At 55.2% G+C, this 24605-nt stretch overlaps 2 protein-coding genes across 5 annotated transcripts in view; one reads left to right on the plus strand and one right to left on the minus strand.

Moving 5' to 3' along the window:
• Positions 1-579: 579 nt before the first annotated feature.
• Positions 580-19344, plus strand: CELF3 (CUGBP Elav-like family member 3). 3 transcript variants are annotated; one of them, XM_049616283.1, is made up of 13 exons: positions 580-1083; positions 2321-2403; positions 7539-7587; positions 8025-8153; positions 8296-8375; positions 9252-9395; positions 9556-9697; positions 9938-10087; positions 10494-10559; positions 10835-10966; positions 11215-11358; positions 12024-12161; positions 13791-14798. In XM_049616283.1, exons 1-12 carry the CDS (start codon positions 939-941, stop codon positions 12149-12151), a joined length of 1392 nt encoding a protein of 463 aa, XP_049472240.1. In that variant the 5' UTR covers positions 580-938; the 3' UTR covers positions 12152-12161; positions 13791-14798. The 3 variants fall into 3 exon arrangements, with proteins under 3 accessions (XP_049472240.1, XP_049472239.1, XP_049472238.1); XM_049616282.1 differs by lacking the exons at positions 580-1083; positions 2321-2403; positions 13791-14798 and adding exons at positions 6949-7364; positions 19185-19344; XM_049616281.1 differs by lacking the exons at positions 580-1083; positions 2321-2403 and adding an exon at positions 6949-7364.
• Positions 19345-19994: 650 nt separating this feature from the next.
• The window catches only part of SNX27 (sorting nexin 27), a 69682-nt gene continuing 65071 nt past the window's right edge, over positions 19995-24605 (minus strand). Inside the window, exon 12 of one of the 2 annotated variants that reach the window (XM_049616270.1) lies at positions 19995-23838. In XM_049616270.1, coding sequence (XP_049472227.1) covers positions 23791-23838 — 48 coding nt within the window. In that variant the 3' untranslated portion in view covers positions 19995-23790. Of the gene's footprint in view, positions 24595-24605 lie in introns of both variants that reach the window. The other variant, XM_049616271.1, reaches the window with a different exon arrangement.

Consider the following 24605-nt stretch of genomic DNA (forward strand, 5'->3'; position numbering starts at 1 on the left):
AGCTGCTCTTCTGGGGGCGGGAAGGGAGTCAGAGAGGAAGGAGATAGAAAGAGGGCGTGGCTCTTGTCTGGATTGTGCGTCCCTCTCCAGGGTAGAGAATTTGTATTCCACCCCTGAGACTGACATCACTGATGTCAGGGGAAAGGAGGTGGGAGTGGGGAGGGGGGTGTGGAGGGGGGAGGTTTTTGTTGAGGAGAGCGCGGCCGGAGAGCAGAGCTCCGGGACCCAGGTGACCGGGAAAGCAGGCAGCCCCAGCAGCGGGAGCAGCCGGCAGCAGCCCAGGCCCGGGGACCAGGGTGGGGGTGGGAGGGGGGGCTGAGGGGAGGAGCTGAAGGGGGGCGGCAGGGCAAAAGGGACCCCCGGAGCCCTGCCGCCATCAGAGATCCAGCATCTGGCATCAGGGATCTTCGGACCCAGCAGAAGGATCAGCCACAGGGGAGGTGTCCTCCCGGGAAAGCCAACGAGAGCTCCACCTGCCCCACATCAGGAGTGCCCCCACCCCTGAAGCTGCTGGCAACCTACCAGGCCCCTCCCCCCTAAGCCTCCTTCTCCATCACCCTCTGCAGGCCCTTTCCCCCTCCAGCTCTTAGCCCCCAGTCCCCAGCGCCCCTGATACCACCCTGATCCTCCAGGTTCTGAGCACACTGACCCTCATCCTGGGATATCTGCCAGATCTCTGGGAGGGAGGTCATTTGTCTGGGCTATGCCCCCTGGTGGCATGACAGTGTCTGCCTAGACCCCTGACCCCTAGCCCTCAACTCCCTGGGCCTCCTTTGTGTGAAGACCTGCCCCTCTGCTCAGCACTGTGGTTGGGGGCCAAAGGGAAAGCCAGCTCCGGCTGGGCCCCGGCCCCCACCACTTGCCTCCTTGCTGGGCAGCTCCCCTTGGCCTTTGGGCCTCTCCCTGATCCCTTCGGCCCCTTCTCCTGGGCCGCCCCAATGAAGGAGCCGGATGCCATCAAGCTGTTTGTGGGGCAGATCCCGAGGCATCTGGAGGAAAAGGACCTGAAGCCCATCTTCGAACAGTTTGGTCGGATCTTCGAGCTGACTGTCATCAAGGACAAGTACACCGGGCTGCACAAGGGTGAGGGGTCAGGCCAGGCTGGAGAGGTGTCAGGGGTGGGAGGGGAGGCTGGGAGGAGGGGAAGCCAGCCTGGAGGGCCTGAGTGGCTGGAAAAGACGAATGTGGAAGGAAAGAGTTCAGGGGCTAAGGAGTCGCTGGAAGGGCTGGAAAAGAACAGCCAGGGTGAGCAGGGACTCAGATGCAGGCCCGAGGAGGACCTCTTTGGGGGAAGAGTTGTGGAGGGGGATGCAGAGATGTGGATCCTAGAGATGGGGGGTGGGTGGAGGGGTGGGGGTGGTGGTGGTGGTGGTGGTGGTGTGGATGAACTCAAAGAAGGATGAAGGACCAAGAGATCTGGTTTGGGAAATAAGGAACCCAGCAAGTGCGCGCGTGAGTGCGCGCGCGCACGCGCGTGTGTGTGTGTGTGTGTGTGTGTGTGTGTCTGCGTGTATGCGTGCACACGTGGCTGCGAATGTTAGTGACCTCAGACATTATTGGGGTGGGGGTCAACGTAGTAAGAGTGGACAGGGACTGGGCAGGGCAGCTCCAGGACCCAAGAAAGGGACCTGAGAAGCAGGGTATGATGGACAGAGACTGGTACAGATCTGGGAAGTATGGGGGCAGGAAGTTAAGAGCGCTGGGCCAAGAGGCACTCCTCTGGCCTGTCCAGGGCTGTGCACTCTCACTAAGCAGGGTCAGGCCCCGGTCAGGACTTAGAGAGCTCCAGGCACTGGGGGTGGGTGTAGGGGTGGGGGCCACTCTCTCCCCCTCCACCGGCCTAGAGACTTGTAGGGAACTGCTCTCCCCTTTTCTTCTCCTCTATCTCACTCTCCACCCTCCACCTGCCTCCCTCAGAGTTGGAGAGAGATGAGGAATTGGGAAAATGGAGAGGAGAGGGGTGATAGGGACCAAGATGGAGGGAGGTGGAGGCGAAGGAGAAGGGGAAAATAGGCCAGCTGTAAGGAAGAGAGGAACACATTGCGCACTTGTCTGGCCAGCACATTCTCCTTCTACCCCAACACCAAGCCCCCTCTCCGGATATCACCACCATATAAACCTCCCAGGCTCTGGGGTTCTGCCCCGAGACTCCCTGGGGTGAAATGTCTGGGCCCTCAGACAGGTCCCCACTCCCGCAGGCAGAAGGTGGAAAGAAGAGACAAGCCTCCCAGTCCTTAGTCTCACGGTGCGGGGAGACTTTTAGGGAGAGGAGACCAGGGACTCACCCCCACCCGGTCTCTTTGCCCCTGCCCCTCCTCAGGATGTGCCTTCCTGACATACTGTGCCCGCGATTCAGCCCTGAAGGCCCAGAGCGCCCTGCACGAACAGAAGACGCTTCCAGGGGTGAGTCCCGTATTTGCAGGGCCAGGGGGCTGAGAAGGGCCCTAGAAGGGACAGGGGGCTCACCACCTTCCTGAGACATGGAGCTCATTTTCTACCTCCTCTCAACACCAGGAAGCACCCCTCTCCTTCTAACACCCCTCTTTATTGCTGAAGATGCATGCATTTTTCTACCTGGAGAGAAGACAGACAGCAATTAGCAGAGCAAATGCGACCTTTGTAAGGAGGAGATGCAGCCCTGTCCCCACTTCCCAACCAGCTGAACTCTCTCTAAGTGTTGCCCCAAGAGCAGGTTGGGAAGTGGGGATAGACTTTGACCACCAAGTGTGCAGCAAAATGAGCAGGAGGCACCCAGGCACTCTTGTGGCTCTGCAGGGGCAGCTGGTGTCTGCTGGACTTCCATCTTTGTCTGTGCTGGCTTCTGAACTCTAACAGACTCCCCCATGTCTCCTAGGAAGAGCCTCGGGCATTAGAGTGGAGTAGGGCCCCGGTGGGCCCCGGGCTGGGGGTCAAGCAGGGGCAGGGGCAGACCTCATTGCGGACGATGCCCAAAGTGTGCCCAGGGTAGCAGGGGTGCCTGCCCACAGCCATTGACTCTCTCCTGCAAGGTCAGAGCTCTTTTTCTCTTCTTCTGAGACAGGCTTGCAGATTGCCCCAGGCCTGGGCTGGCAGGGATGGAGAATCTTGGGCTGTCCCCAGTCATGCACCTGGGGGGGGAAGGATATACCATTCCATGCTGCTATCTGTCCGCTTCCGCTGTCTTCCGCCCTGTGAGCTCAGGATGTAGTACTGAGAGCTAACCCCACCCCTACCCTCCGCAAACATTTGCTGAGCACAACCTGGGTGCTGGAGACACACGTGTCGCAGCCTCTGCCCCTTCCCCCATGTGGGAAATGGAGAAAAAGGCTGATTCCCCATCTCTTCCTGGAGGGAAATAGACAGATGGGCAAAGAGGGTGGGGGCATCCAGGAAAGTTAGAACTGTTTCAACCACTCCCAACTTCAAACCTTCAGTAGGTCTGTGCGCCCCCCTCCCCGTGGCCCTCAACCCTTGAATGCACAGGAGAGCAAATCTTGCAGCCAAGCCGGCTTTCAGCCCGCCGCCTCATCCTAGCTGGTGACCAGGCAGCCAGGACAACCATTGCCCATGGAATCAAGGACCTGGGCGAGTGTGTGAGAAGGCTTGGGATCCAGGGATCCCACGGGTGTGGGTGTGCGTGCACGTGTGTGCGCCCTGCCAGGCTGGGTGTGTGGGTGTAGGTACACACGTCCCCGGGCAGCCTGGTTTCCATCACGTCACATCTCAACTTTCCTTTCCTTCCTTTTCTCTGTGGACACCCTGACAGATCAGTAGTTTTCATCTCTGTCACCGTGTCTCCGGCTCTTTCTGTTGTCTTGCTCTCGGAGCCCCCCACCACGGGAACCAGAAGGGGTCAGGGAGAAGGCAGAGAGAAGAAGGGAGCCTAGAGTGCGGACTTGGTGACAGGGATGGCCTGGGGGTGGACATAAGCCCCCAGGGCCTTCTGTGCCAGCCGGGGCACCTGTCATGGGTCTGCCCCCTCCAGCTGCCTGTGTGCTCAGGCAGGGCTCCAGCTGCCCAGGGTGTAGAAAGGCGCCACCTCCCCTTCCAGAAAAAATAGGCCCAGGGTGGGAGGTAAGGGAGAAGAGCGACTGGTTAATGATTGTCTAGCCCTGCCCCTGTGTGAGCTCTCAGGTGACACTGAGGCCTCCACTTTGGCCCTTGCCTCAGGGGACAGAATCCAGGTTGTCCCGACAGAGCCTTATCTAATAGGAAATGGGGGATTCTGTCCTCTATAGGGCCCCACATTCTGGGGGCGCGGGGGAGCAGATCAGGGCAGTCTAGGGGAGCAGATGTCTGTGACCAGGCTCTGCCTACCCCTTTGTACCCCCCCCAGGTCTTTTCTCTGCCACCTGCCGTCCTGGCAGTGTTGTTTGTGCATGTGTGTGCACACAAGTGTGTATAGTGTGCCAGCTCTGTGGGAAGTTCTTCCTGCTGTCTAACCTCTACACCCTCCTAATATGGGCTCTTTCTGTTTTTTTTTTTAAGAGATTTTATTTTTAAGTAATCTCTACACCCAGCGCGGGGCTTGAACTCACAACCCCAAGATCAAGAGTTGTGTGCCCCACTGACTGAGCCAGCCAGGCACCCCAGTACAGGCTCTCTTTTACTGGGAGCATTTAGCTCTTTCTCCTTTCTCCTCATCTTTGTCACCCCAGAATCTGGAAGGTGCCACCATATTAGGGTGATGCTTAAGCTGCAGAGAGGAAGAATGGAGGCTGGGCCTGTGGCTGTCAAGCCCCATTTCCTTTTCTCTCCCCTGAGTATTCCCAGGAGGGGCTCTGCCAGAAGCCCCTGGATTCCTCCTGCCAGCAGGGTGTGGCCTCCTGGGGAGGGACTCTTCCTGCCTAGCCTGCCCTACCGCCTTTGCTTGGGCCCAAATCCCACTCTGGAGACATGGGCCCTCACTGTCGGCTCATTGTGGGGCCAGTGGACTCTGCCCCCATGGAGAGGACCCGTGTGCAGTCCTGGACACTTGGAGGAAGGAAGTCTGGAGCCAGGGATGGTAGAGCAGCAGGCCTGTGCCCTCGGGAGAATCAGATTTGCTGGAAATAATGAGCTCTTCCTGGAAGTGGGGTCTTTGCTACTGGGGATGAGGATGAGGGTCTTATGAGTGACCAAGCTGGTGGGGGGCCTGAGTGATACTTGAAGTATAAATAGCTTCTTCTTCTTTGGGAGGCCCTTGGGAGGGTTTATCACCTGGCTGGCGGTGGCTAGGGAAGAGAGGCACCCGGCTCCTGGTTGCCAGGTAAACAGGGCCCAGCTGGACTCAAGGGAGGGGGCAGGTGTGCCCGAGCTGAGCTAACAAAGAGCAAGCTTCCCACAGGAAGTGCCAGGCCAAGAAGGAGAGGCTGGGCATGGGGCAGCTGCCTGTGAGGGAGTGAGGGGACCCTTCCATTCAGTGTGGTCTGTGCTGTGGCCTGTGCGCTTGCGTGTGTCTTTGTGTGAATCCATATCAGCTGATATTTATTGAGGTGCTATTTTTGTGCCTGGGAGCCTGTGCAGCAAGGGAATGGCATCCTTTCTCTCTGGGTCTCAGCCCCCCTCCCAACTGGAACAGCAAATCTTCAGGGGCTTTTGGGAAGGGGTTAGTGTCAAGGAAAGAATTCCCTGATGCTGTGAAAGCACCCTGGTTAGGATTCTACCTCTTCTGTAGGGGGGTGGCTGGTGCCGAGGAGCACAGCGAGGGGGAGGGTACATGACTGAGAGCCCTGAGCATCTGACACCCCCACACACACACCTCTCTGTCACACGCGCGCGCACACACACACACACACACTCCTGAAGAGATTGAGTCTCTCGATGGGATAATCCCAGATTGCTGGAGGATAAAGCTGGGGGCAGATTGGCTGGAGGATTTGGGGGGACCGTGACCCACCTCCCCCAACCAGCTGCTCTCAGATCCATAAATGGGGGTAGGGCAGGGCAGGAGTGTCAGCTGAGGTGGGACTTAGATTGGATCCAGGGCTGGGGATACCTCACCAGCAGAGTCCAGTCAGGCTGTCTGGGATGACCTGATGCTGGGGAAGAGGGTCCAGGGTGAGAAGGGGCAGGAGGCAACGATCAATCCTGCCCTTCTTTGTGTGAGGCACACAAGATCTCCAAAAGGCTAGAACATTAGAGCGGAGGGGAACCTGACTCACCACCACCGGATCTGCCCCCACTGTTTTACAGATGAGGAAATTGAGGCCTTGAGGAGAAAAGTGACTTATCCAAGGTCACCCAGCTAGTGAGTGGTGGGGCCAGTCCTGAGCCCCAGGCCAATGCCTTTCCTGCAGATACCTGTAGCCCCCCGAGAATGTAGATAAATGGTTTCTTTTGTTAATATTTATTTTTGGTCGCTGGAGCTAGGACTGCCCCACCATCGGATGAGCGGGGTGGGGTGACAGGTGTGGCCCCGATGGTCCTAGTCCGCAATAGCAAAGTATTTTCAGACATGAAAACACTGAGTCCTTCCCCTCCCTCCAGTTCTGAAGGTGCTTCCCACCCTAGTTAAGGAAGTCAACCTGCAGGAGTCATTGCTAAGTCCTCTCACCAGAAAAGAACATGGAGAGTGGAACTGGGGGGTGTCTGCTTTTCCACGGGAGACTGAACAAAGGGAGTGAGAAGGCAGAGCTCTGGAGGACTTCAGAGTACAGGGAGGGTCTTATACAAGCACGGGACAGCAGTTCCTCCTTCAGAGCCCTCTCAGCCGGGAGACACCAAGGATTTGATCTAGAGGAGGAAGGCAGGGGAAGGGACAGTGTGGCCCCAGCAGAGCCTGCTGGGCACACAGATCAGGAAGCTTGTCCTGGCCCCTCCCCCACCTCCCAGCCCCCACTGAATCTTCCACCCCCAGCACACCCTGTTCCCACCCCCCCCCACACACACGCTCCTTCTCCGGGTGTGTGGAGCAGCAGAAGTGATGACGTCACCACGGTCGCCAGGGCGACGGGAGGGATAAATCAGGCTGAGTGGGCGGTTGCCATGGCGCGCATTCTCCCGTTGCCACGGAGACTGGGCATCTGCTCCCTTTGTGCTGCCCGAGTGCCTTCTCCCTGGGGTCAAGGGGTGTAGGGGGGCAGAAAGAGAGGCAGACACACCTCTAGGGGTCAGAAGGAAGTCGGGGCATCTGTGGGGTGTCCCTCGGTCTTGTCTTCTTCGGGGCTGCTTGATGGAGTGGCCTCTGTGGCTCCTACTTTGTAAAATCGAGGCAGCTCTTGCTGAATAGCCCTTTGGTTGGGCTCTGACTCCGAACCCAGGTCCTATGGGCAGTTCCATTCTCCCCCCAAAGAGAGCATCACTTATCCCTGGCCGTGTCACCTGAGGCCTCGCCGGAGCCTGGAGCCAGCCCCAGGAGCAGCCTCCTCTACATCCTCGCCTTCCACTGCCTCTAATCCGCTCAGGTCCTAATCCTAAACAAGATTAGGCCCATCCCTTTCTTCCCATCAGCAATTTAGGGCCTGGGGTTTACTCCCTCTAGCCTCTCTGCAGGTCCTGGCCTGGGGAGGGCTCTTGGGGGTGTGGGGGGGGAGCTCCGAGCGGGTCCCCAGCAGTTGCCTTCTCTTCTCCCCTTTTAGATGAACAGGCCGATCCAGGTCAAGCCAGCCGACAGCGAGAGCCGAGGAGGTAGGTTCTGGACCTTTAGACTTTGGATTCAGTCGTTCCCCGCCAACCTGCAGGCCCCGGGGCTTGGAGAAGCTGAGGGACAGCCTCTCTGGAGGAAGAAAATTTGAGAATTCCAAAGGGTTCCCAGTCACGGTGGGGACTGGAGGCAGTGTGGCCAGAGGGGATGTGATCCAGCCCACTGTCGAGATGCCAAAACCGAAGCCTGGGGAAAAGTACAAGTCCTTCAGAACCCGGCTGAGCGCTCAGTGGAACTGGGCCCCATTGCCCCAGACATCACCAGTGTCACACGCTAGAAGCATTAGTTCCATGGTGAGGGGAGCCTCTGCAGCTCCAGGGAGCTGCTGAAGTTCATGAAAGGGCAGGATGTCTACCTGTCCCAAGCGGAAGTAGCCAGGAGGCCCTGAACATGCCCCTCCTCCTGTGCCCTACCCCCCCAGAAGACCGGAAGCTCTTTGTGGGGATGCTAGGGAAGCAGCAGACAGATGAGGACGTCAGAAAGATGTTCGAGCCTTTTGGGACCATAGACGAGTGCACTGTGCTCCGGGGGCCAGATGGCACCAGCAAAGGTACCCAGTCGCTACCCCTTCCCCAACTGGGCCCTCTGGCCTTCCTGCCCCTCCCCCATCGACTCCCCCGGGGCAACGGGGATGGTGGGGACCCGTGAGGGTGGGCACTCGCCCTTTTCCTCATTGCTCTTGAATCCTGTAGGCTGCGCCTTTGTGAAGTTCCAGACCCACGCGGAGGCCCAAGCAGCCATCAACACCCTTCACAGCAGCCGGACCCTGCCAGTGAGCACCCCCACTTACATTCACATTTCAGATGGCATCTTCCCACTGTGACCCCTAGCCCTGTCCCTTACCTCCTAGCCTTGCCGTCCTCTCTGGCCTCCTCCACCGCTCCGCCTCTCCATCTCCTGTCTCTTCTCCCACCTTCCCGTACCCTCATCCCCACCGGCTGGGCATCTGAACACTTGCTTAGAGGCCCCGCGTGCCCTCTGCACATTAGCAGAGGGTCAACCCAAGGCACCTGTGGAGGGCTCTCCAGCAGAGCACACATCTCAAATGGAACTAGCTGACTCCAAAGCTTCCTCGGCAGAGGCAGGGCGAGGCTTTAGCAGGAACTTGGTCCAGACGATGCAACACTGGAGAGAGCACTGCATTCCAGATTCTGAGATTCTACAACAGTTCTTGCAAATGTTCTTGGGTTGGGTTTTTATTTAGTGCAGGGTGGTATTAAAATGTGAGGCTTCATCCTCTGAGCACACCACGAGGACTGGGGTGCGGGAGTAGGAGTCACGGTGGGGGGCTGTGGCAGCTACAGGCACGACCAGCCTGAGATTAAACATTTGTTGTGGTTGATCCACCCTGGGGATAACTTCTGGCCCAGATGCCTCACGGAGAGGCCAGGGATGCCCTTTGGATTCTAGTCAGCCTTTCCCTTTTCAAGCACATGCCTTCAAGTTCCTCAACTTTTTCTAGTGTCTGGCACACCCTGGCACAGGGGGAGAGTGGGATTAAAATCTCCGCCTTTGCCGGAGGCACAGTGATGGCTGCTCTCCCAAAGAGGCCAAGCCTTCATGGGTGGAACTGAGGCTGGGTCCTGAGGGCTCTGAAAGGAAAGACCCCAACCCTGTCCCTCTGACCACACGTGCGGCCCATGCCCAGGGTGCCTCGTCCAGCCTGGTGGTGAAGTTTGCTGACACGGAGAAGGAGCGAGGTCTCCGCCGAATGCAGCAGGTGGCCACCCAGCTGGGCATGTTCAGCCCCATCGCCCTGCAGTTTGGAGCCTACAGCGCCTACACCCAGGCCGTGAGCACTGACCCCTGGTGCTGGGCACAGCCTGTCCCCAGCTCTTCCTGGCCTCCGGGACCCACCCCCATCCTCCCCGTGTCAAGGCCCAGGGTTGGGAGGGGAGCCAGGCCAGGCACAGGGGACCCAGCCCCGCTGTCCTCTCTTCCCCACCCCCCAGCTGATGCAGCAGCAGGCAGCCCTGGTAGCGGCTCACAGTGCCTACCTCAGCCCCATGGCCACCATGGCTGCCGTGCAGATGCAGCACATGGCTGCCATCAATGCCAATGGCCTCATCGCCACCCCCATCACCCCATCCTCAGGTAAGGCCCAGGCAAGGCAGGCTGGGCTGGTGTGAATGGGACGAGTCAGATGAACTACCACATGGTGTGGGGGACTGTGGGGGGTGGGACACAGGGTACTGCTCGGGGGGGGGGGGGGAGGCCATGCTTCCTCCCTTCTGCCCTCAGACTTGCTGACTGGTTCTCTGCATTTGTGTGTGTGTGTGTGTGTGTGTGTGTGTCTGCATCTCTGCTCTGCTCTGGCGCTCCCTCCTCCCCCAGGAACCAGCACCCCTCCTGCCATGGCCGCCACGCCCGTCTCTGCGATCCCTGCTGCCCTGGGTGTCAACGGCTACAGCCCGGTGCCCACCCAGCCCACCGGGCAGCCTGCCCCCGATGCTCTGTATCCCAACGGGGTTCACCCCTACCCAGGTGGGGGTCTCCGCCTGCCCACCCCTCTCCCCAGCAACCATCCAAGCCGCCACTCCCCCTGCCGGCAGACAGCTGTGACACACCTTCCGGCCTCAGGCCTCTGGGTTAGAGGGTGCTTTGTCCTGCTCTGTCTCCCTGGGCCGGGATGCTCCCTTCTGTTGCCAGCCAGAGAAGCTGAGGCTTCGGCCAGGGTTGCACAGCCAGTCACAGACTCCAGGCTCTGTGTGTTGGCGCGCTCTCCTGTCACACCCGGCCCGTGGCCATCCCCCACTGCTGTGCCCCCCCCCCGCCGCCCCCCCCCCCCCCCCCCCCCCCCCCCCCCCCCCCCCCCCCCCCCCCCCCCCCCCCCCCCCCCCCCGTGCTCTGCACCCCGCCCCACCCTCACAGTGGGTGCCACCCTCCCCAGCCCAGAGCCCCGCGGCCCCCGTGGACCCCCTGCAGCAGGCCTACGCGGGGATGCAGCACTACACAGGTGAGGAGCCCCGGGCCCCTGACAGGAGGGACCAAGCGGGATGGGGGCTGGGCTTTGAGGCGACTTGCCAGCCACCCCTTCAGGCTTCCCGACCACGGGTCCCACCTTTAGGGGCAGGGCACCCAGAGTCACAGGCAGCCCCTTTCCTGCCTCCTCTCGGCCCTGTCGACCTCACTGGCCTGGGCTATCGGGGAGGGAGATGGGGTGGCCAGAGCGCACTGGAGGCCAGGGGGATCCCGGGACCCCCATTAGCTCTGTCTGTTTTCCTACCCCAGCAGCCTACCCAGCAGCCTACAGCCTGGTTGCGCCCGCGTTCCCACAGCCTCCCGCCCTGGTCGCCCAGCAGCCCCCCCCTCCTCCCCAGCAGCAGCAGCAACAGCAGCAGCAGCAGCAGCAGCAAAGGGAAGGTGCGGCCTGGGGGGGTCCCCCCGGCTGCCAGCCTTCAGGGATGGAAAGTGCCCTTGTCCTGGGCTGGGGACTCCCTGTTGCCTGCTCCAAGCCTGGCTCTGTCCCCTCGTGTGGGAAGAAAGCGAGTGGGGATGAGGTGTCTGGCACCGCACGTATGCAGGGGGCTGGGACTGGAGGGTCCTTCGGGGCCTGCTTTCCCTGGGGCCAGTCACCAAGCTCTTCCTCTGTCTCTGCTGCTGCCACCTAGGCCCTGACGGCTGCAACATCTTCATCTACCACCTGCCCCAGGAGTTCACGGACTCAGAGATCCTCCAGATGTTTGTCCCCTTTGGCCATGTCATCTCAGCCAAAGTCTTTGTTGACCGGGCTACCAACCAGAGCAAGTGTTTTGGTAAGAATAGGATGATCCCAAACCTGAAATACGGCACGTGTTGGCCACACTCCAGATGAGGACAAGGTCTGAGACGTTGGAAGACGTTTAGGGTCGCGGTGGGCCCAAACTTTGAAACCCAGATTGTCCCAGAGTTGGAAAGAACCATTCCTTACGCCCGTGACATCCCATACCAGCTGCTGTCCGGGCTCAGCCCGTCCTCCAAATGCCACAGCTTCGCCCTTTCTCCTTGAGCACTGGTCACGTTCATGCTCCATGAGGTCTGGAAGAGGCTCAGCAAGTGGAGTTTTTTGCCTTCGAGTCTTTGAAAGGTTGCTTCAGGGGAGAAAGGGCTTTGTCCTCCTTGCTTGAGGGGTCACATAGGGCCAAAAGGGGTGTTTGCAAAAGGCAGGTTCAGAGTTATCCAGGCTAAGGCAGGGGCTGCCCTTCAAAGAGTGCCAGAAAGACTGTCCTAGTGCATGTGACTGGCTGAACTGCATTCATTCACTCAACCCATCGATCAGCAGCTACCTATCGAATGCCTACCATGTGCCAGGCAGCTCTCCAGGCATCAGGGATCCCTGGAGGAAGTAGGGTGGTGCCTGGGAACCAAAGAGCAGGTTCTGGCCCTAAGCACAGGCGAGTGAGGTGAGCTTGGGCCGGGCCTTATGCCCCTCTCACCTCAGGCTTTGTGAGTTTCGACAATCCGGCCAGCGCTCAGGCTGCCATCCAGGCCATGAACGGTTTCCAGATTGGCATGAAGCGCCTCAAAGTCCAGCTAAAGCGGCCTAAGGATGCCAACAGGCCCTACTGAGGGCCCCCAGGTGGGTCCTGCTCCCATCCTGTGACCTCTCCAGCTCCCGCACACTGAAGCCAGGGCCCTCACTCGGACTGCCCCACCCCCTATTCCCTCAGCCTCAGGGATGCCCACTCCCCCCCCGCCCCTGATGCTGGGCACTTGAAGCAGGGATCTGGTATCACTCCCTCCACTACTGTGTTTCAACCACCTGAGTTATTCTCTCTCTCTATCTCTCTCTCTCTTACACACACACACACACACACACACACACACACTGTGACCCCAGAGGGAGCCAAGTCTGTCTATATCTTTGTCTACTCCCCAGATCTTCCTCAGTATCTGGTCTCGTTTGTCTGGTCAGTGTCCATGTGTTCGTGCGTCTCTCTCTCGTTTTCCTTTGGATCAGAATAGAATTAGGGGAGTAGAGTTGGGTGGGGGGGCAAGGGGGCTGGCTGAGGATACTGGAGGGTCCTAGAATCATGGCTCCTGGGATATGCATTCTCCTGAGAGGTGGGGACATCAGACCTTCGGTGCCCTGGACTCCAGGTAGTATAGACTCTGGATTCTTACGTAATACAGATCCATGGGACAGTGGAGAGTTCACAGAACAGACTGGGGGGAGTCCAAGCTTCAGGCCTCCCAGGAGCAGCTTCAGTTCAGGTGGAGGAGGCCAAATAGAATGCCGGACTGCCTGAATTTTACTGAATGGGTCCCCTTCCCCGCACTGCCCATCACCACCCCACAGCCTCATGGCCTCAGAGCTGTGAACTTTGGTGACTTTTGTGTTTTATTTCCTTTGGGCCAAACCCCTGAAAAAACACAACCCAAGAACAATACCCACATTTTCTGTTTCTCCCCCTTTCCCCCCAATCCTGGCTGCTTAACTCCCCCCACCCTGGGGGCCCCCCAGCCCAGGGCCCGTGTCCATTGTCGGCCGAAGCCCCCATCCCCGGACCCCTGCTCCGGGCCCCTGTAAGTTGCATGGAACGAGCGTGTTGTCTTTGGAGCCGATTGTTTGTTATTTGGGGAGGGGGCCGTGGAGGGAAAGCGCCCTTCAGCCCAGGGTCAGGGCCGGGGGCAGCTCGCGGGATGTGCTTGGTCAACAGTGGTTGGTGACTGTGGTCTGTGTTCTGTGCATTTCTCTCTCGCTTTCTTTGTCCCTTTCTGGAAAGGAATGAGAGTGCTCTCCAGGGGCTGGGGGGGGTCTTAGCCCTCAAGTCTGCAGCCCCAAGCCCAGCCCCAGGCCCTCACCTGGCCGCCTTGCTCTTTCTCCAGGTGTCTGTCTGCTGCCCCTTCTCCTCCTTTCTCTTAGCTGTCTCTGCCTGCCTGCCTGTTGTCTCACTCCTTTGCTTTGTCCCCTCCAGTCCCTGTCGCCATGTCTTCCAGCCTTTCTCTCATGGGCTGTGTGAATATCTCCTTCTGAATGTCCTTTGGTTTCTTGTATCCTGGGCCCTCTCCCTCCTGTCTCCTCAGTCCCTTCCCCTTGTCCAACAGCTGGGGGGCTCCGTTTGGACTGAAGCCTTCCCGATGACCTGCCCCAGGTGGCCCCATCCTGTACTGCGTCGGCCAGCCCAGCTACCTCTTCCCCTGCAAGGCCTGCAGTGCACTAGCTCTGTCTTCCCCGCAGCTTCACCCACGTCTCCTTCCTTCGCAGGTCTGGAGACACCAGAGGAAGGGGCACCACACCCCGCTCCCCACGACTGGCCCCAGCCCTCTCTGCACACCTGCCCAGGGCCTCCATGGGGCTCTGGGGCAAAAGCTGCTTCATAGCCCTGGGGGAGCAGGACACCGGCCCATCCCAGCACCCCGCCCCTCCTGAAGGGCCTGTTTCCTCCCAGGTGCCCTTTTGGCCTTTGTGAGGGACCAAGGGACAGGCTCGAAGGCTCCGGGGGATCTGCCTTCTGCTGGGGCTCCTGTGGTGACCTTCTGGGCCCAGCTTTCGCACTTGCGTCCCCCACCAGCGGGCCTGCGGCCCCGGGAGGGCAGCGGGGGCCTCCCACAAGCTCCCCACCTCACCTTTGCCCCAGCCTCTTCCCCACCTTAGGGGTTTCTCAGAAGCTGGTTCTCACACTCCCTGCCACCCTCAGCTAGAGGTAGAATATCCCTAGACCCTGGACCCTGGGCCCCCGGCCCTAAAACTCACTGCCTCCCCCATGGGCCCCTCTAAGGAGGGTGTGGGGGAGCCCTGAGGGCTGCCTCTCCACCAGTCAGCCACAGAGACCCTCCTCCTTTCACGAGGAAAAGACTTCCCGCGAACCCCTAAGAATGTTTACAGTCTCTGCTGGTCCCTCCCTGTAAATACCACTACCACCGTGCGTTATCCAGCCCGGCCCGGCCCGGATGCTGCCACCTCTCTTTCTGGGAGTTTAGACAATGTTTCCCTTGGATTTTTTCTCTCTCTTGATTTCTCCCTTTGCTTTGGGGGTAATTGGGTGTTTGGGAGGAGGGGTGTGGGGAGGGTGACAGGGGTTTATTACCTGATCATTTTCTTTAGAAAGAGGTTTTAGGGGAAAGAAATGGGTGGGGGGAGGGAGTGGTAAGGGGAGACTGGGGAGTCCGTTTCAGACACTTCTCTATGCTTAACTTATTTATTTATTGCATTTTACTTTTAAAGAGTTGGTCTTTTCTGTCTAAATAAAGAAAACAGTTTAAAAGCATCAAGTGAGAGTCTTGGAAGATTGAGGGTAGGGGATTTTGTGCACTGGGGAGGGGAGGAAGGGAGGCGTAGGAGAGAAGCTTGTCAGGAGGGTCCAAGACCTTTGAGCGGGCCCAGGCCTTGGCTGGCTTCACGATCCCATTCTTCCACTTTTCTTTAGGGCTTAATTCTAGAATGCTCTGTGGCAAGAAAGCAGGTCAGCAGGCCTCTTGTGTCCAGCCCTGTCCCTCTGAAGGCTGCGGACTTGAGTCTCACGTTCCCAATCCCCATTTCTCCCTTGTTCATGGGGGTGAGCTGTTACTGCACCCACCAGTGGGCATACAGGGAGCTAAGCCTTTGCTCTGTGAATTCTGTGGAAGGCCCTTCACGTGCATTTCCTCCTCTAACCTCCCAACAGCCCTGTGAGGCAGGATGTAATTTTACAGACAGGTTAAAAAGGGCTTTGGAGGGCAATTAACTGACTTCCCCAGAGTCACAAAGCTACTAAGGGTGGCTGCAGGAAGGAGGCCCAGTCTGTCAGACTCCAAAGCCCACTTACTCTCACGAGTAGCAGGCTCAACCACAACCACCTGTTCTTTGACCCAAGGCAAATATCCCAACAAACATCAAGCAGGCTGCTGCAGGGACTCCCATCAAGCGGAAGTGGATTGCATAAGCCCTAAGGTCCCTCCACTTTGGTTCTTAGATCCTTCTCTGTGAACTTACCTTAGGGCTGGGTTCAGGGAGCTCACACAGGTGCTATAGTCTGACTTCACAGCACCTGCACCCTGCTCCCCCGCCCTCATTATGCCCCTGGCTTTAAACTTGTTTACTTACCTTCCAGCCCAGCCAGCCTTAGGCCAGAGCTGTTCCATCAGGATGTGTAAATCCCCACCAAGTCCCCCCACCTCTCCCCCACACATCTGCTTTCTCTTAAACTGCCCCAAACTGAGAGCAACATGTGAAGTATTATAGAAACATACCTGTGGACATTGTTTCAGGAAGAAAAGTTTCTTAGATTGGCAGAGATGAGGGATGGGGCCTTAGAAGGAAGAGAATCCAGCCAGGAGCATCCAAAATCTCAAATATAGGTGTGTGTGTGTGCATATGTGTGGTCACAGGCAGGCAGAAGTGTACGTAGGGTATCAACACGAGAACTTTTCCCTAGGCCTCACAACAGTTTCTGGGTCAGGACAGAAAGACGGAAGGTGAATTGTAGACCAAAGGGCATGTCTCAGAGTGACATGCTGACTGCTGGGCTCTCCTGGGATGTGGGCTGTGGGAGCTGGGAGGCAATGGGACTGGGAAGCTTCCCACTCCCGGCATGTCCCCTGATGTCGGGCAGCTCCTCACCAAACACTGAAGACCACTGTCCCTACTCACTGCTGTGCCCCTCCCTGCAAGTCTGCAGCCAGATTTTCTCAGAGAAGCAGTAAATATAAGTTGAATGAAGGAGACACAAGAGAGGTCTTTGGGGAGGAAACAAAACATTTTTAGGGCAGGGATTCTCCAGGTTCTTCTTCTTATTTTAATTCCAGTATAGTTAACATACAGTGTTATATTAGTTCCCAGTGTACAATATAGTGATGCAGCAATTCCATACATCACCCAGTGCTCATCATCTCCAGGTATTTTTTTTTTTTTAATGTTTATTTTTGAGAGAGAGAGAGAGAGAGGGCACACAAGCAGGGGAGGGGCAGGGAGAGAGGGAGACACAGAATCCGAAGCAGGCTCCAGGCTCTGAGCTGTGGGCGTACAGCCAGATGCGGGGCTCGAACCCACGAACGATGAGTCCATGACCTGAGCTGAGGTCAGATGGACACTTAATGGACTGAGCCACCCAGGCACCCCTTCTCCAGGTATTTTGATGGCAAAACATAGGACGCTCAGAGACAGAAAGGAAGCTCTGAACTATTTCTTGTATAAACAGATTCCTCGGGCATCACATTGGCTTCAGATAGAGTAGGAAGGGTGCACAGGAGGGGTAGTTCTGTTAGCTCCTGGAGTTCACTACCACCTCTTCTGAGCAGAAGAGGCTGGCAGTAATAAAATGGGACCATAGAAGAGATAAGAAATGAGGACAATGGGATCCCCTAATTCAGACCAAGCAGGATGAAACTCCACTTCTTTGAAAATAAGTTACTGTTCAAACGTTAACGGCAACATAAAGAGGAGGGAGAAGGGAATGAACCTCTTGAGGCAGAAGAGTGGAGCTGACAGGTTAATAGCAGGGATTGGGAGAAGCCTTCCATTTATAGAAACGAAAACAGACATTTAGAAAAATATCCTGAGCTAGGGGGGCTCCAGGGATGGGAGTGTGGCAGGGACAAGCCAGATAATTCCTCCAATGCATCCGTGTGCCCTGGCCATATTTTTAGAGCTTAGAAATGTACAAATGGCAGGCGAGGGGTCTCCCTTCCCCCCACCGCAGACCCTCCACAGCCTGTCCGATCTGCAGGGTGCCCTTTGTCTTTTCATTCTCCAGCTAAAATTTCAAAGCCTTCACAGCCTTGGCTTCTAGTATTTATGACTGCAGGCATTCCCACTCACGACCAAGACTTATGCTCTTCTCCAAGTCTGACAACCTGAGCCAAATGTCTGGTCCTTTGAAGATTCTCGTTCTCTGGGCCTTATCTTGGTCTACTTCCCTGAGTAATCAGGCAGCTTCCTCTTGCCCCCCACAAATGGAGTCTCCCTCCAATATATTGCATTCATCCACTCAATGATAAGGACTCCCAGGTGTGTGTTTCTAAGTGAACTTTTGTCCTGAACTCAGTCTAGGTACGGCCTTCCTCACAGGCACCACTGTTTACCCTCTCACGCCTCCTAGCCAATCCAACTGCAAAGTCCCACTCGTCCCCTCTCTCAAATCTATTGTTGACCTAGGCACACGTGCCTCTCCTCTCCATTGCCACCAAGTCCAGGCCACCCTCGTCCCACCAGCGCCCCCTGGTATCTTCATCTGTCTCTGCATTTCCCCTTCTATAACCACCGACCTACAAATTCATTCACAGACGGATGTTGAATACATATTCCACTTTGTTCACCACTGTTTCCCCATCACCCTCAACAGTGCCCAGAACATTGGAAGGTGCTGAACAAATAAGAAGTAACTGCTACAGGGCGCCTGGGTGGCTCAGTCAGTCAAGGGTCTGGTTCTTGACTTTGGCTCAGGTCATGGTCTTATGGTTTATAAGTTCGAGCCCCAGCCGACAGCCTGACAGCACAAAGCCTGCTTGGGATTCTCTCTCTCCCTATCTCTTTGCCCCCTCCCCAACTCGCACACACATATGCTCTTACTCAAATAAACTAAGAAGAAAAAAAAAGTAACTGCTGGACATCTATATACCTAGATTTCTTATCCACGCCTAAATCATAATAGGTCCAAAGCTAAAACATTTTCTCCCTGTTTCAACTCTGAAGTATTTCTATTTTCTAGCCACCTAGACATGAAACCTTGGGAATCTTTTACTCCTGATACATGCATTCAATGTTATTCAATCACAAAAGATTTTACTTCCATAATTTTTTTCTCACACCCATGTTCTTCCTTTCAATCAGCACTGACCAACTAATCAGAACAGGGTCTTAATGGATTCTTCTGCATGTATTATGAAACAGCAATGTTTCTAAAATGCAGCTGATGAAAAAAACACAAACTACTTTGGCTTTTTTTTTTTTTTTTAATGTAGAACGCTTCATCCTGGCGTCCATGGCTCTCCAAAGCCTCCCCTTCCATCTTATTCCTACACATTCCTGATTTCTTTTTTTTTTTTTTTAATGTTTATTTATTTTTGGGACAGAGCATGAACGGGGGAGGGTCAGAGAGAGGGAGACACAGAATCCGAAACAGGCTCCAGGCTCTGAGCTGTCAGCACAGAGCCCGACGCGGGGCTCGAACTCACAGACCGCGAGATCATGACCTGAGCCAAAGTCGGGACGCTCAACCCACTGAGCCACCCAGGCACCCCACATTCCTGATTTCTAATCAAATGGGACTATTCACTGTTCATCTGGACAGGTTTGATCCTCCCCCTCCCATGGTTTTTCATTCCCACTTATAAACACCAGGCACATATGGGCTCAGTAAAGTTTGAACACCTTGTTGAAATTCTGCTCATCCTGGATGATTCACCTCAAACGCCACTTTCTTCATGATTTCCTTAACTGCTCCCCTGCAGAGGTCCCCCCCTTTTCCCAGTCCTTATGGCACTCCCACCTTCCACTGCCGCACACGGTGTCATCGGTTCGTCTCTCATTCCTCTGCTGGACCGAAAGCTGACACAGTGGCTCTTAGGTCTCCTTTGTCCTGCTGACGTATTGGATACGATGTCCTGCATGTGGCAGGGAGCCAATAAATGTTTGTGGACTTAAGCTTCTGTAATTCAACTCTGCAATTCTATTTCTCTACAGATTCTTTCCTTGTTAAAGAAAACAAATTCTGCATCATCAGGTTCCACAGATTCCAATTATTCAATGCTGATGGCCAAGTGAAGGAGACCCAGAACAAATGTCTCTCCCCAGACTGTCAAAAGAAATGTCAACCTAGTCCTTGCTTTCATGGTCTTCAATCAAGGAGCAAAACCCCCTTCAATCAGGGGTAAAAAAAAATAAAATAAAAAGGTTTACAAATATATCCAGCCTAATACCAACGCTGAGATTTTGAGAACAGATTTGGCCTAGGAGCCCATGTACGGAGAGGAGGGGGCCAAACAGGCCACAGCACCTGAGATTCCTTGGTAACAACAGAGGACATCCAGGGCTACCCTGTCGGGGCTGTGGGCAGAGGAGGGGCACAACCACCCAGCGTGCCTGTCACTGTGCTGGCACTCATTAGGTCCCAGACCCCAGTTTCCTACCGAACTTGAACAATGAAACAGTGCATCACGTGGCTGGGGCTGGGGACAGTGCCGGGCTCTACTGGCAGAGGCCAACGAGCCCTGTAAGCCTTGCCCGTGGCCCAGGGCTGGCCGGCACAACTAATACGGACACACCTGAGGGAGGAGAAGGCATTTTCATAGGAGTCACTGGAAATGGAACTTTAGGCAAAGGGCCTTCCAGCTTCTCCTCTTCCTGCCTGACTCTATCTCCCGCCCTCATGGGAGGACCAGCCAGGTGTTCCTTCCCATCTTCAGACGGATCTTTCTAACCCCAATCTCAAAGGCCCCTCCTTCACTCCTTCCCACACAACCCAAAGGATTGGTAGTCTAGGAAGGCATAGACTAGTTTCATCAATAAATCAATTTATTTAAAAGAATATGTTACAATTAATTACACTAAGTGACATTACCAAACAATTTTAGAGTGGTTAGCTGTAGAACAAGGAATGAAAGAAACACTGTTAGCCATTATGTGTCTGTATTTTCTCTTCACATTTCTTAAATCACAAATAAAAAATACAAGATACTGCAGTGAAAATACAATTAGAGTTTGTCAAATAAATTAAAAGTGTGCATGGCCTGGGGAAAACTGAAGCCCAGCTCACCGGCTTAAAAAGGGGGCATGATATAAAACCGGGGTCTAATTTAGCAGCTGGCCAAGTGCCTCCAGCCCACAGCACTGCCCTCTTTGCTTGTGCCCTTCCCCAGAACCCTAAGCACCCCCCACTCGAGATTATTGCTGAGGACTGAGCTGCCGCCCCGGGGTGAAGCCTGGCACGGCGCTGGGGGGCAGAGGGGAGGCAGGCGGGTGGTAGGACTGGAATGCGCGAGTTCCGCCGCGGTCTCTCTTCTCTCTCCGAGCACCAGCCACACTGTTCCCCCACCCCTCTTCAAAGGGAAGCTAATGGGACACACTGACTCTGGCAGGGGAATCTAGTGGGGTGCTGGGCTCCAACAGCCCAAATGGTCTCTAAACTGATCCAGCCAGAAAGCACGATGGAGACAAGGGGGCACAGTAGTCCCTCCAGGTCTGGAGACTTTGGGTCAGCCAGGATACAGTCCCCTTGAGGAAAACTGCCTCCTCGGAGCCAGGCCGTAAGGGGGCAAACTCTGAGAGGAGAGAGATGTGTCCCCTCCTGTCAATGCCCTGTACTGCAGCTCCAGGCACTAGGTTTGGAGCTAGAAGGGGATAACCAAAGCTACTAGCCTGGGTGACGACAGGAGAAAACTAGACAGGCCAGGCCTAGGAGCTGCCCTGAGCAGACAGCTGGGCTGAGCTTAGGCAGAGGGCAAGAGGAGGGCAGGAAAATGGAGAGTAGAATAAAAATATAAAGAGCAGAGAGCCCAAAGCATGGCCCAAGGGAATCTTTCTGCAGGGACAGGTTTCTCAGGGCCTGCATTTTTCCCTGATCTATACAAAACTCTGAGCTTTTACCAAAGAGGATAGAAACTGAGCGGTAGAGGGGAGGACAACAGATCAGGAAGACCCTGCTGGCTCTGCTGGGGCAAAGGAGGGGGGGAGGGGAGCCCCTCCATTTTCCATAGACAAACTGCAAAAGACTGGGCAGAGGGCTCCCTGGGCAGAACCCAGGACTGAGAACCATAGCAGGGATTAGGGAGAGGAAGTACAGAACAAGGGGAGGGGGGCGGGGAGGAGTGTCACACTAACACTGCTTCATGCAAAAAAGAGCTTGATCCTATGGAGCCACAGTGACCTCTGCGTGCCGTCCAAGAGGCCTGCTGTGGGAGGAAGGGGGAAAGGTACTGTTGGCCAGGGGCTCCCTCCTTCCCCGTCCTCACTGCAGCTTTTACTGGTACAGCCAGTAGGGGCTGTTTCTAAACAGATTCTGCCAACAGGCCAACCACCCATGTGTGGCGCCCTTGCCCAGTCTCCAAAGCACCGAGTGCGTGCTCTGCCAAAGGAACAGAGTGGCACCCGCTCCAAGGGGCCTCAGACCCAAGGGCACCCTCCCCCCACCTGACACCTCACACCCAGAGGTCAGCAGTGGGAACATTGCACGGACTCCCAGATTTGTCCATTCCTTTCCCAGTCTGAGGGCACAGGGGAAAGCCGCTGCTGTGTTTGCAGTGGGAAAAAGCTGGCGCCAAAAGCCTCTTTGGCGTCTTGGAGTGGGGAAACAGATCTCCTTTCTAGGGCCCTCTGGCTCATTATTAAATTCACTTAAGCCAAAAGAAGCTAATTCTGTATCAAAACTTTCAAATCGGGGATCGCTCTCTGCACCTTTAAACATTGAGCATTCCTTCGTTCTGCACTGTGATCCCAACTGGGTTTGGAGAAAGGGAGGGAAGACAGATGTCCTGTATGATGGACAACTGTCCGGGGGCAAGCAGCCGCCAGGGTAACAGAGTGAGAAAGAAAAGTGGCCTCACAATGATCTGCAAAATCAAGTCACCAAAACCGAAACTTCAAACCACCCCGCCACTGCTCAGTGGAGTGACTATAAACCTGGTACGGTGGCCTCCCAGTTAGACAAAGCCAAAGACGCCACCCAGTGGAGGTTTTGTGTAGAGAGTGGAGAAGGGAAAAAGAAAAGAAGGCTCGTGGATGTGTTTCAGCAGCATTAGAGTCTGACTTCGAGCTCCCAGTGCAGTATCTACAGAGCCTGCCTGAGAGTGTTGCCCCAGCTGGTGAGCCCGGCCCCCCAGGCCCTGAGGTGCAGCTCTTAGGGCTTAAAATCCCAACATGAGATGCCAGCTGGTAAGCCTGGCCCCCCAGGCCCTGGGTGCAGCTCTTGGGTCTCAAAATCCCAAGGTGAGATGAGGAACTCTTTGAGAGACAGAAAGGCTTTCCTTCAGTCTCCTTTTCATTAGAAGTTGAGATCCAACCCAAACCGACCATATCCCTACTGGTCCTTCCTGGGTCCTCAGCTGGCTTGGATGGGCACTGGTTTGGCTGGCCCAGACCACTGACTAAATTTCCCCAAGGCCTTGGGGACACGGTCAGATTCCTCCCCAACACAGCTGTTTAAGGAAGTCACAGAGAATGTAATGGTTATGGATGGTTACTGGTCAGGAATGGAGTGGGGAAAAGCTTAGGTATACAGGGTATTCCTTCCTTCCTTCCCCCTAAGTCCAATCTTTGTGCCTAAAGGTATTGGCTTTAACTCTGGTCCCTAGTACTCTGCCTGCTTCAGAAGGAGAAATGGGAAATGACAACCATGAAATGTTTCAGGTTCCTGTGGCATCAACCTCCTGAGCCCACCTCTCCCCTCCATTCTAGGTCAGTGGAGAGCACACAAGGGGCCCTCGGGAAGCAAGAAGGAGATGGGGAGTGTGGCTAGAAAGCCGTGAGTGGGAGAGCTGGGCCAGGAAAGCTGTCTTGGAATCGAGGACCACACCAAGTCTTCAGACTCTCCCTGCAGATCTGCAAGTCTTGCTGCCCTTGAGAAACACGCCTCGGTCTCCTCCCAGCAGCTTCTTGGAAGATAAAGAAACTATGCTCCTTGCTCCTCAGACTCTATGCCAACCCATAAGCCAGAATCTTCACTCAATACAAAAAAGGGGGAAAAAAACCCAAGCAGGTTGTAAACTTTTCGAGTCCTTCATGAGGAGAGGTATTTTCCCAGTAAAATATTTTTTTTTTCCTTTTTAAAGTTTGTTTCAAAATAAAGAGAGCAAGAGAGAAGTCATGAATTCTAGTGAAAGGTGTGTAAAAACACAAGCTAAAAAAGGTACTGCCATCGATATGAAATTTAAAAAGAAATATATATATGTATATACGTGCAGCTAATTTGTGTATATATAATTTTTACATACATACATATATATGTCTGAACAGTGCAAATGGATGGAGTTCATAGTTCCAGTTTTAAAAATATAGTACAAGGAGAGTCTGTTGGTGTGAGGCCCAGGTGAGAGGATAAAGACACCTTTGGCGCGTGGTTGGGTTTAATTTCCTGTCTGAACTCAGCTGCTCCCGGTGCGGACCAATCTGTCGTTCTCTACCAGCTCAATTCCAGAGACATGAAACTCAGAGGGATTATTAATAGTATTTAGTTTAGGGCTTTTGAACATAATGACTTTTTTTCCTTTTTCTCTTCTTTTGTGTTAATGGTTACTCTGACACAGGAGACGGAAGGGGTGAGAGGATGAGGGTGAAGAGGAGGGGTGAGGGAAGGCTAGGTGGCCACATCCCTCTGCTGTGACCTCGCCATCCGGAAAATGTTCTGAAAGGAAAACAGAAAACAGTCACTGGGAAGCCTGAGGTATCTGCATCTCTCCCCTTCTGGAGGCCAGCCTCACACAGACACACAGACGCATGGCTGGATGACTCCACCTCACTGGCCTCCACCTCTGCTACAACTTCCCATGTGGAAGCATAGCCTTTTAGACCCAGAGAGGAGCTTAACTAATAATAATCTGGTTCAGCCTTCCCATTTTACAGATGAGAAAACTGAGATCTAGGGGAGGCTTACTTGCCCAACACTGCAGGGAGAAAAAATGCTGGGAGAGAATCGTCGTCTGATTCTCAGAGCCCGGTGTTCTATACCAAGAATTTGAATTTCATGTTCTTGACTTTACCTTCTGAACTTCAGAAACATTTTCTTTGAGAATAAGTAGCTAATTATTCAGAATCTTCCGAATTCTCCAGCACTGGCATAAGGACAGCAGTAAAGCAATAGTGGAAACCTTCCCACACACATGCATTCCTGGTTAGCCCCGATGGGCACTGTCAGGAGTCATCTAGTCAGAACAGCTAAAACTGGGGACAGCTGCCCTTCTGGGTCAGGAACAACATAGGCAGTGATTGGATTAAAAAACAAAAACAAAAACCAGGCAGAGGAGGGTCCATGAAGTCACAGGAGGTGGAACAGCCTGCAGCCAACAGCTACCCTCTAGACAGAGGAAGAAGCAGGGCTTTTCTCGTATAGTCTATTCAGCATCCAAAGGCTGGAAGAATAACCAGTCTCTAACTAGTATTCCTAGAAAGACA

The sequence above is a fragment of the Panthera uncia genome (assembly GCF_023721935.1).
Source record: "Panthera uncia isolate 11264 chromosome C1 unlocalized genomic scaffold, Puncia_PCG_1.0 HiC_scaffold_4, whole genome shotgun sequence".
NCBI classification, from domain to species: Eukaryota; Metazoa; Chordata; class Mammalia; order Carnivora; family Felidae; genus Panthera; species Panthera uncia.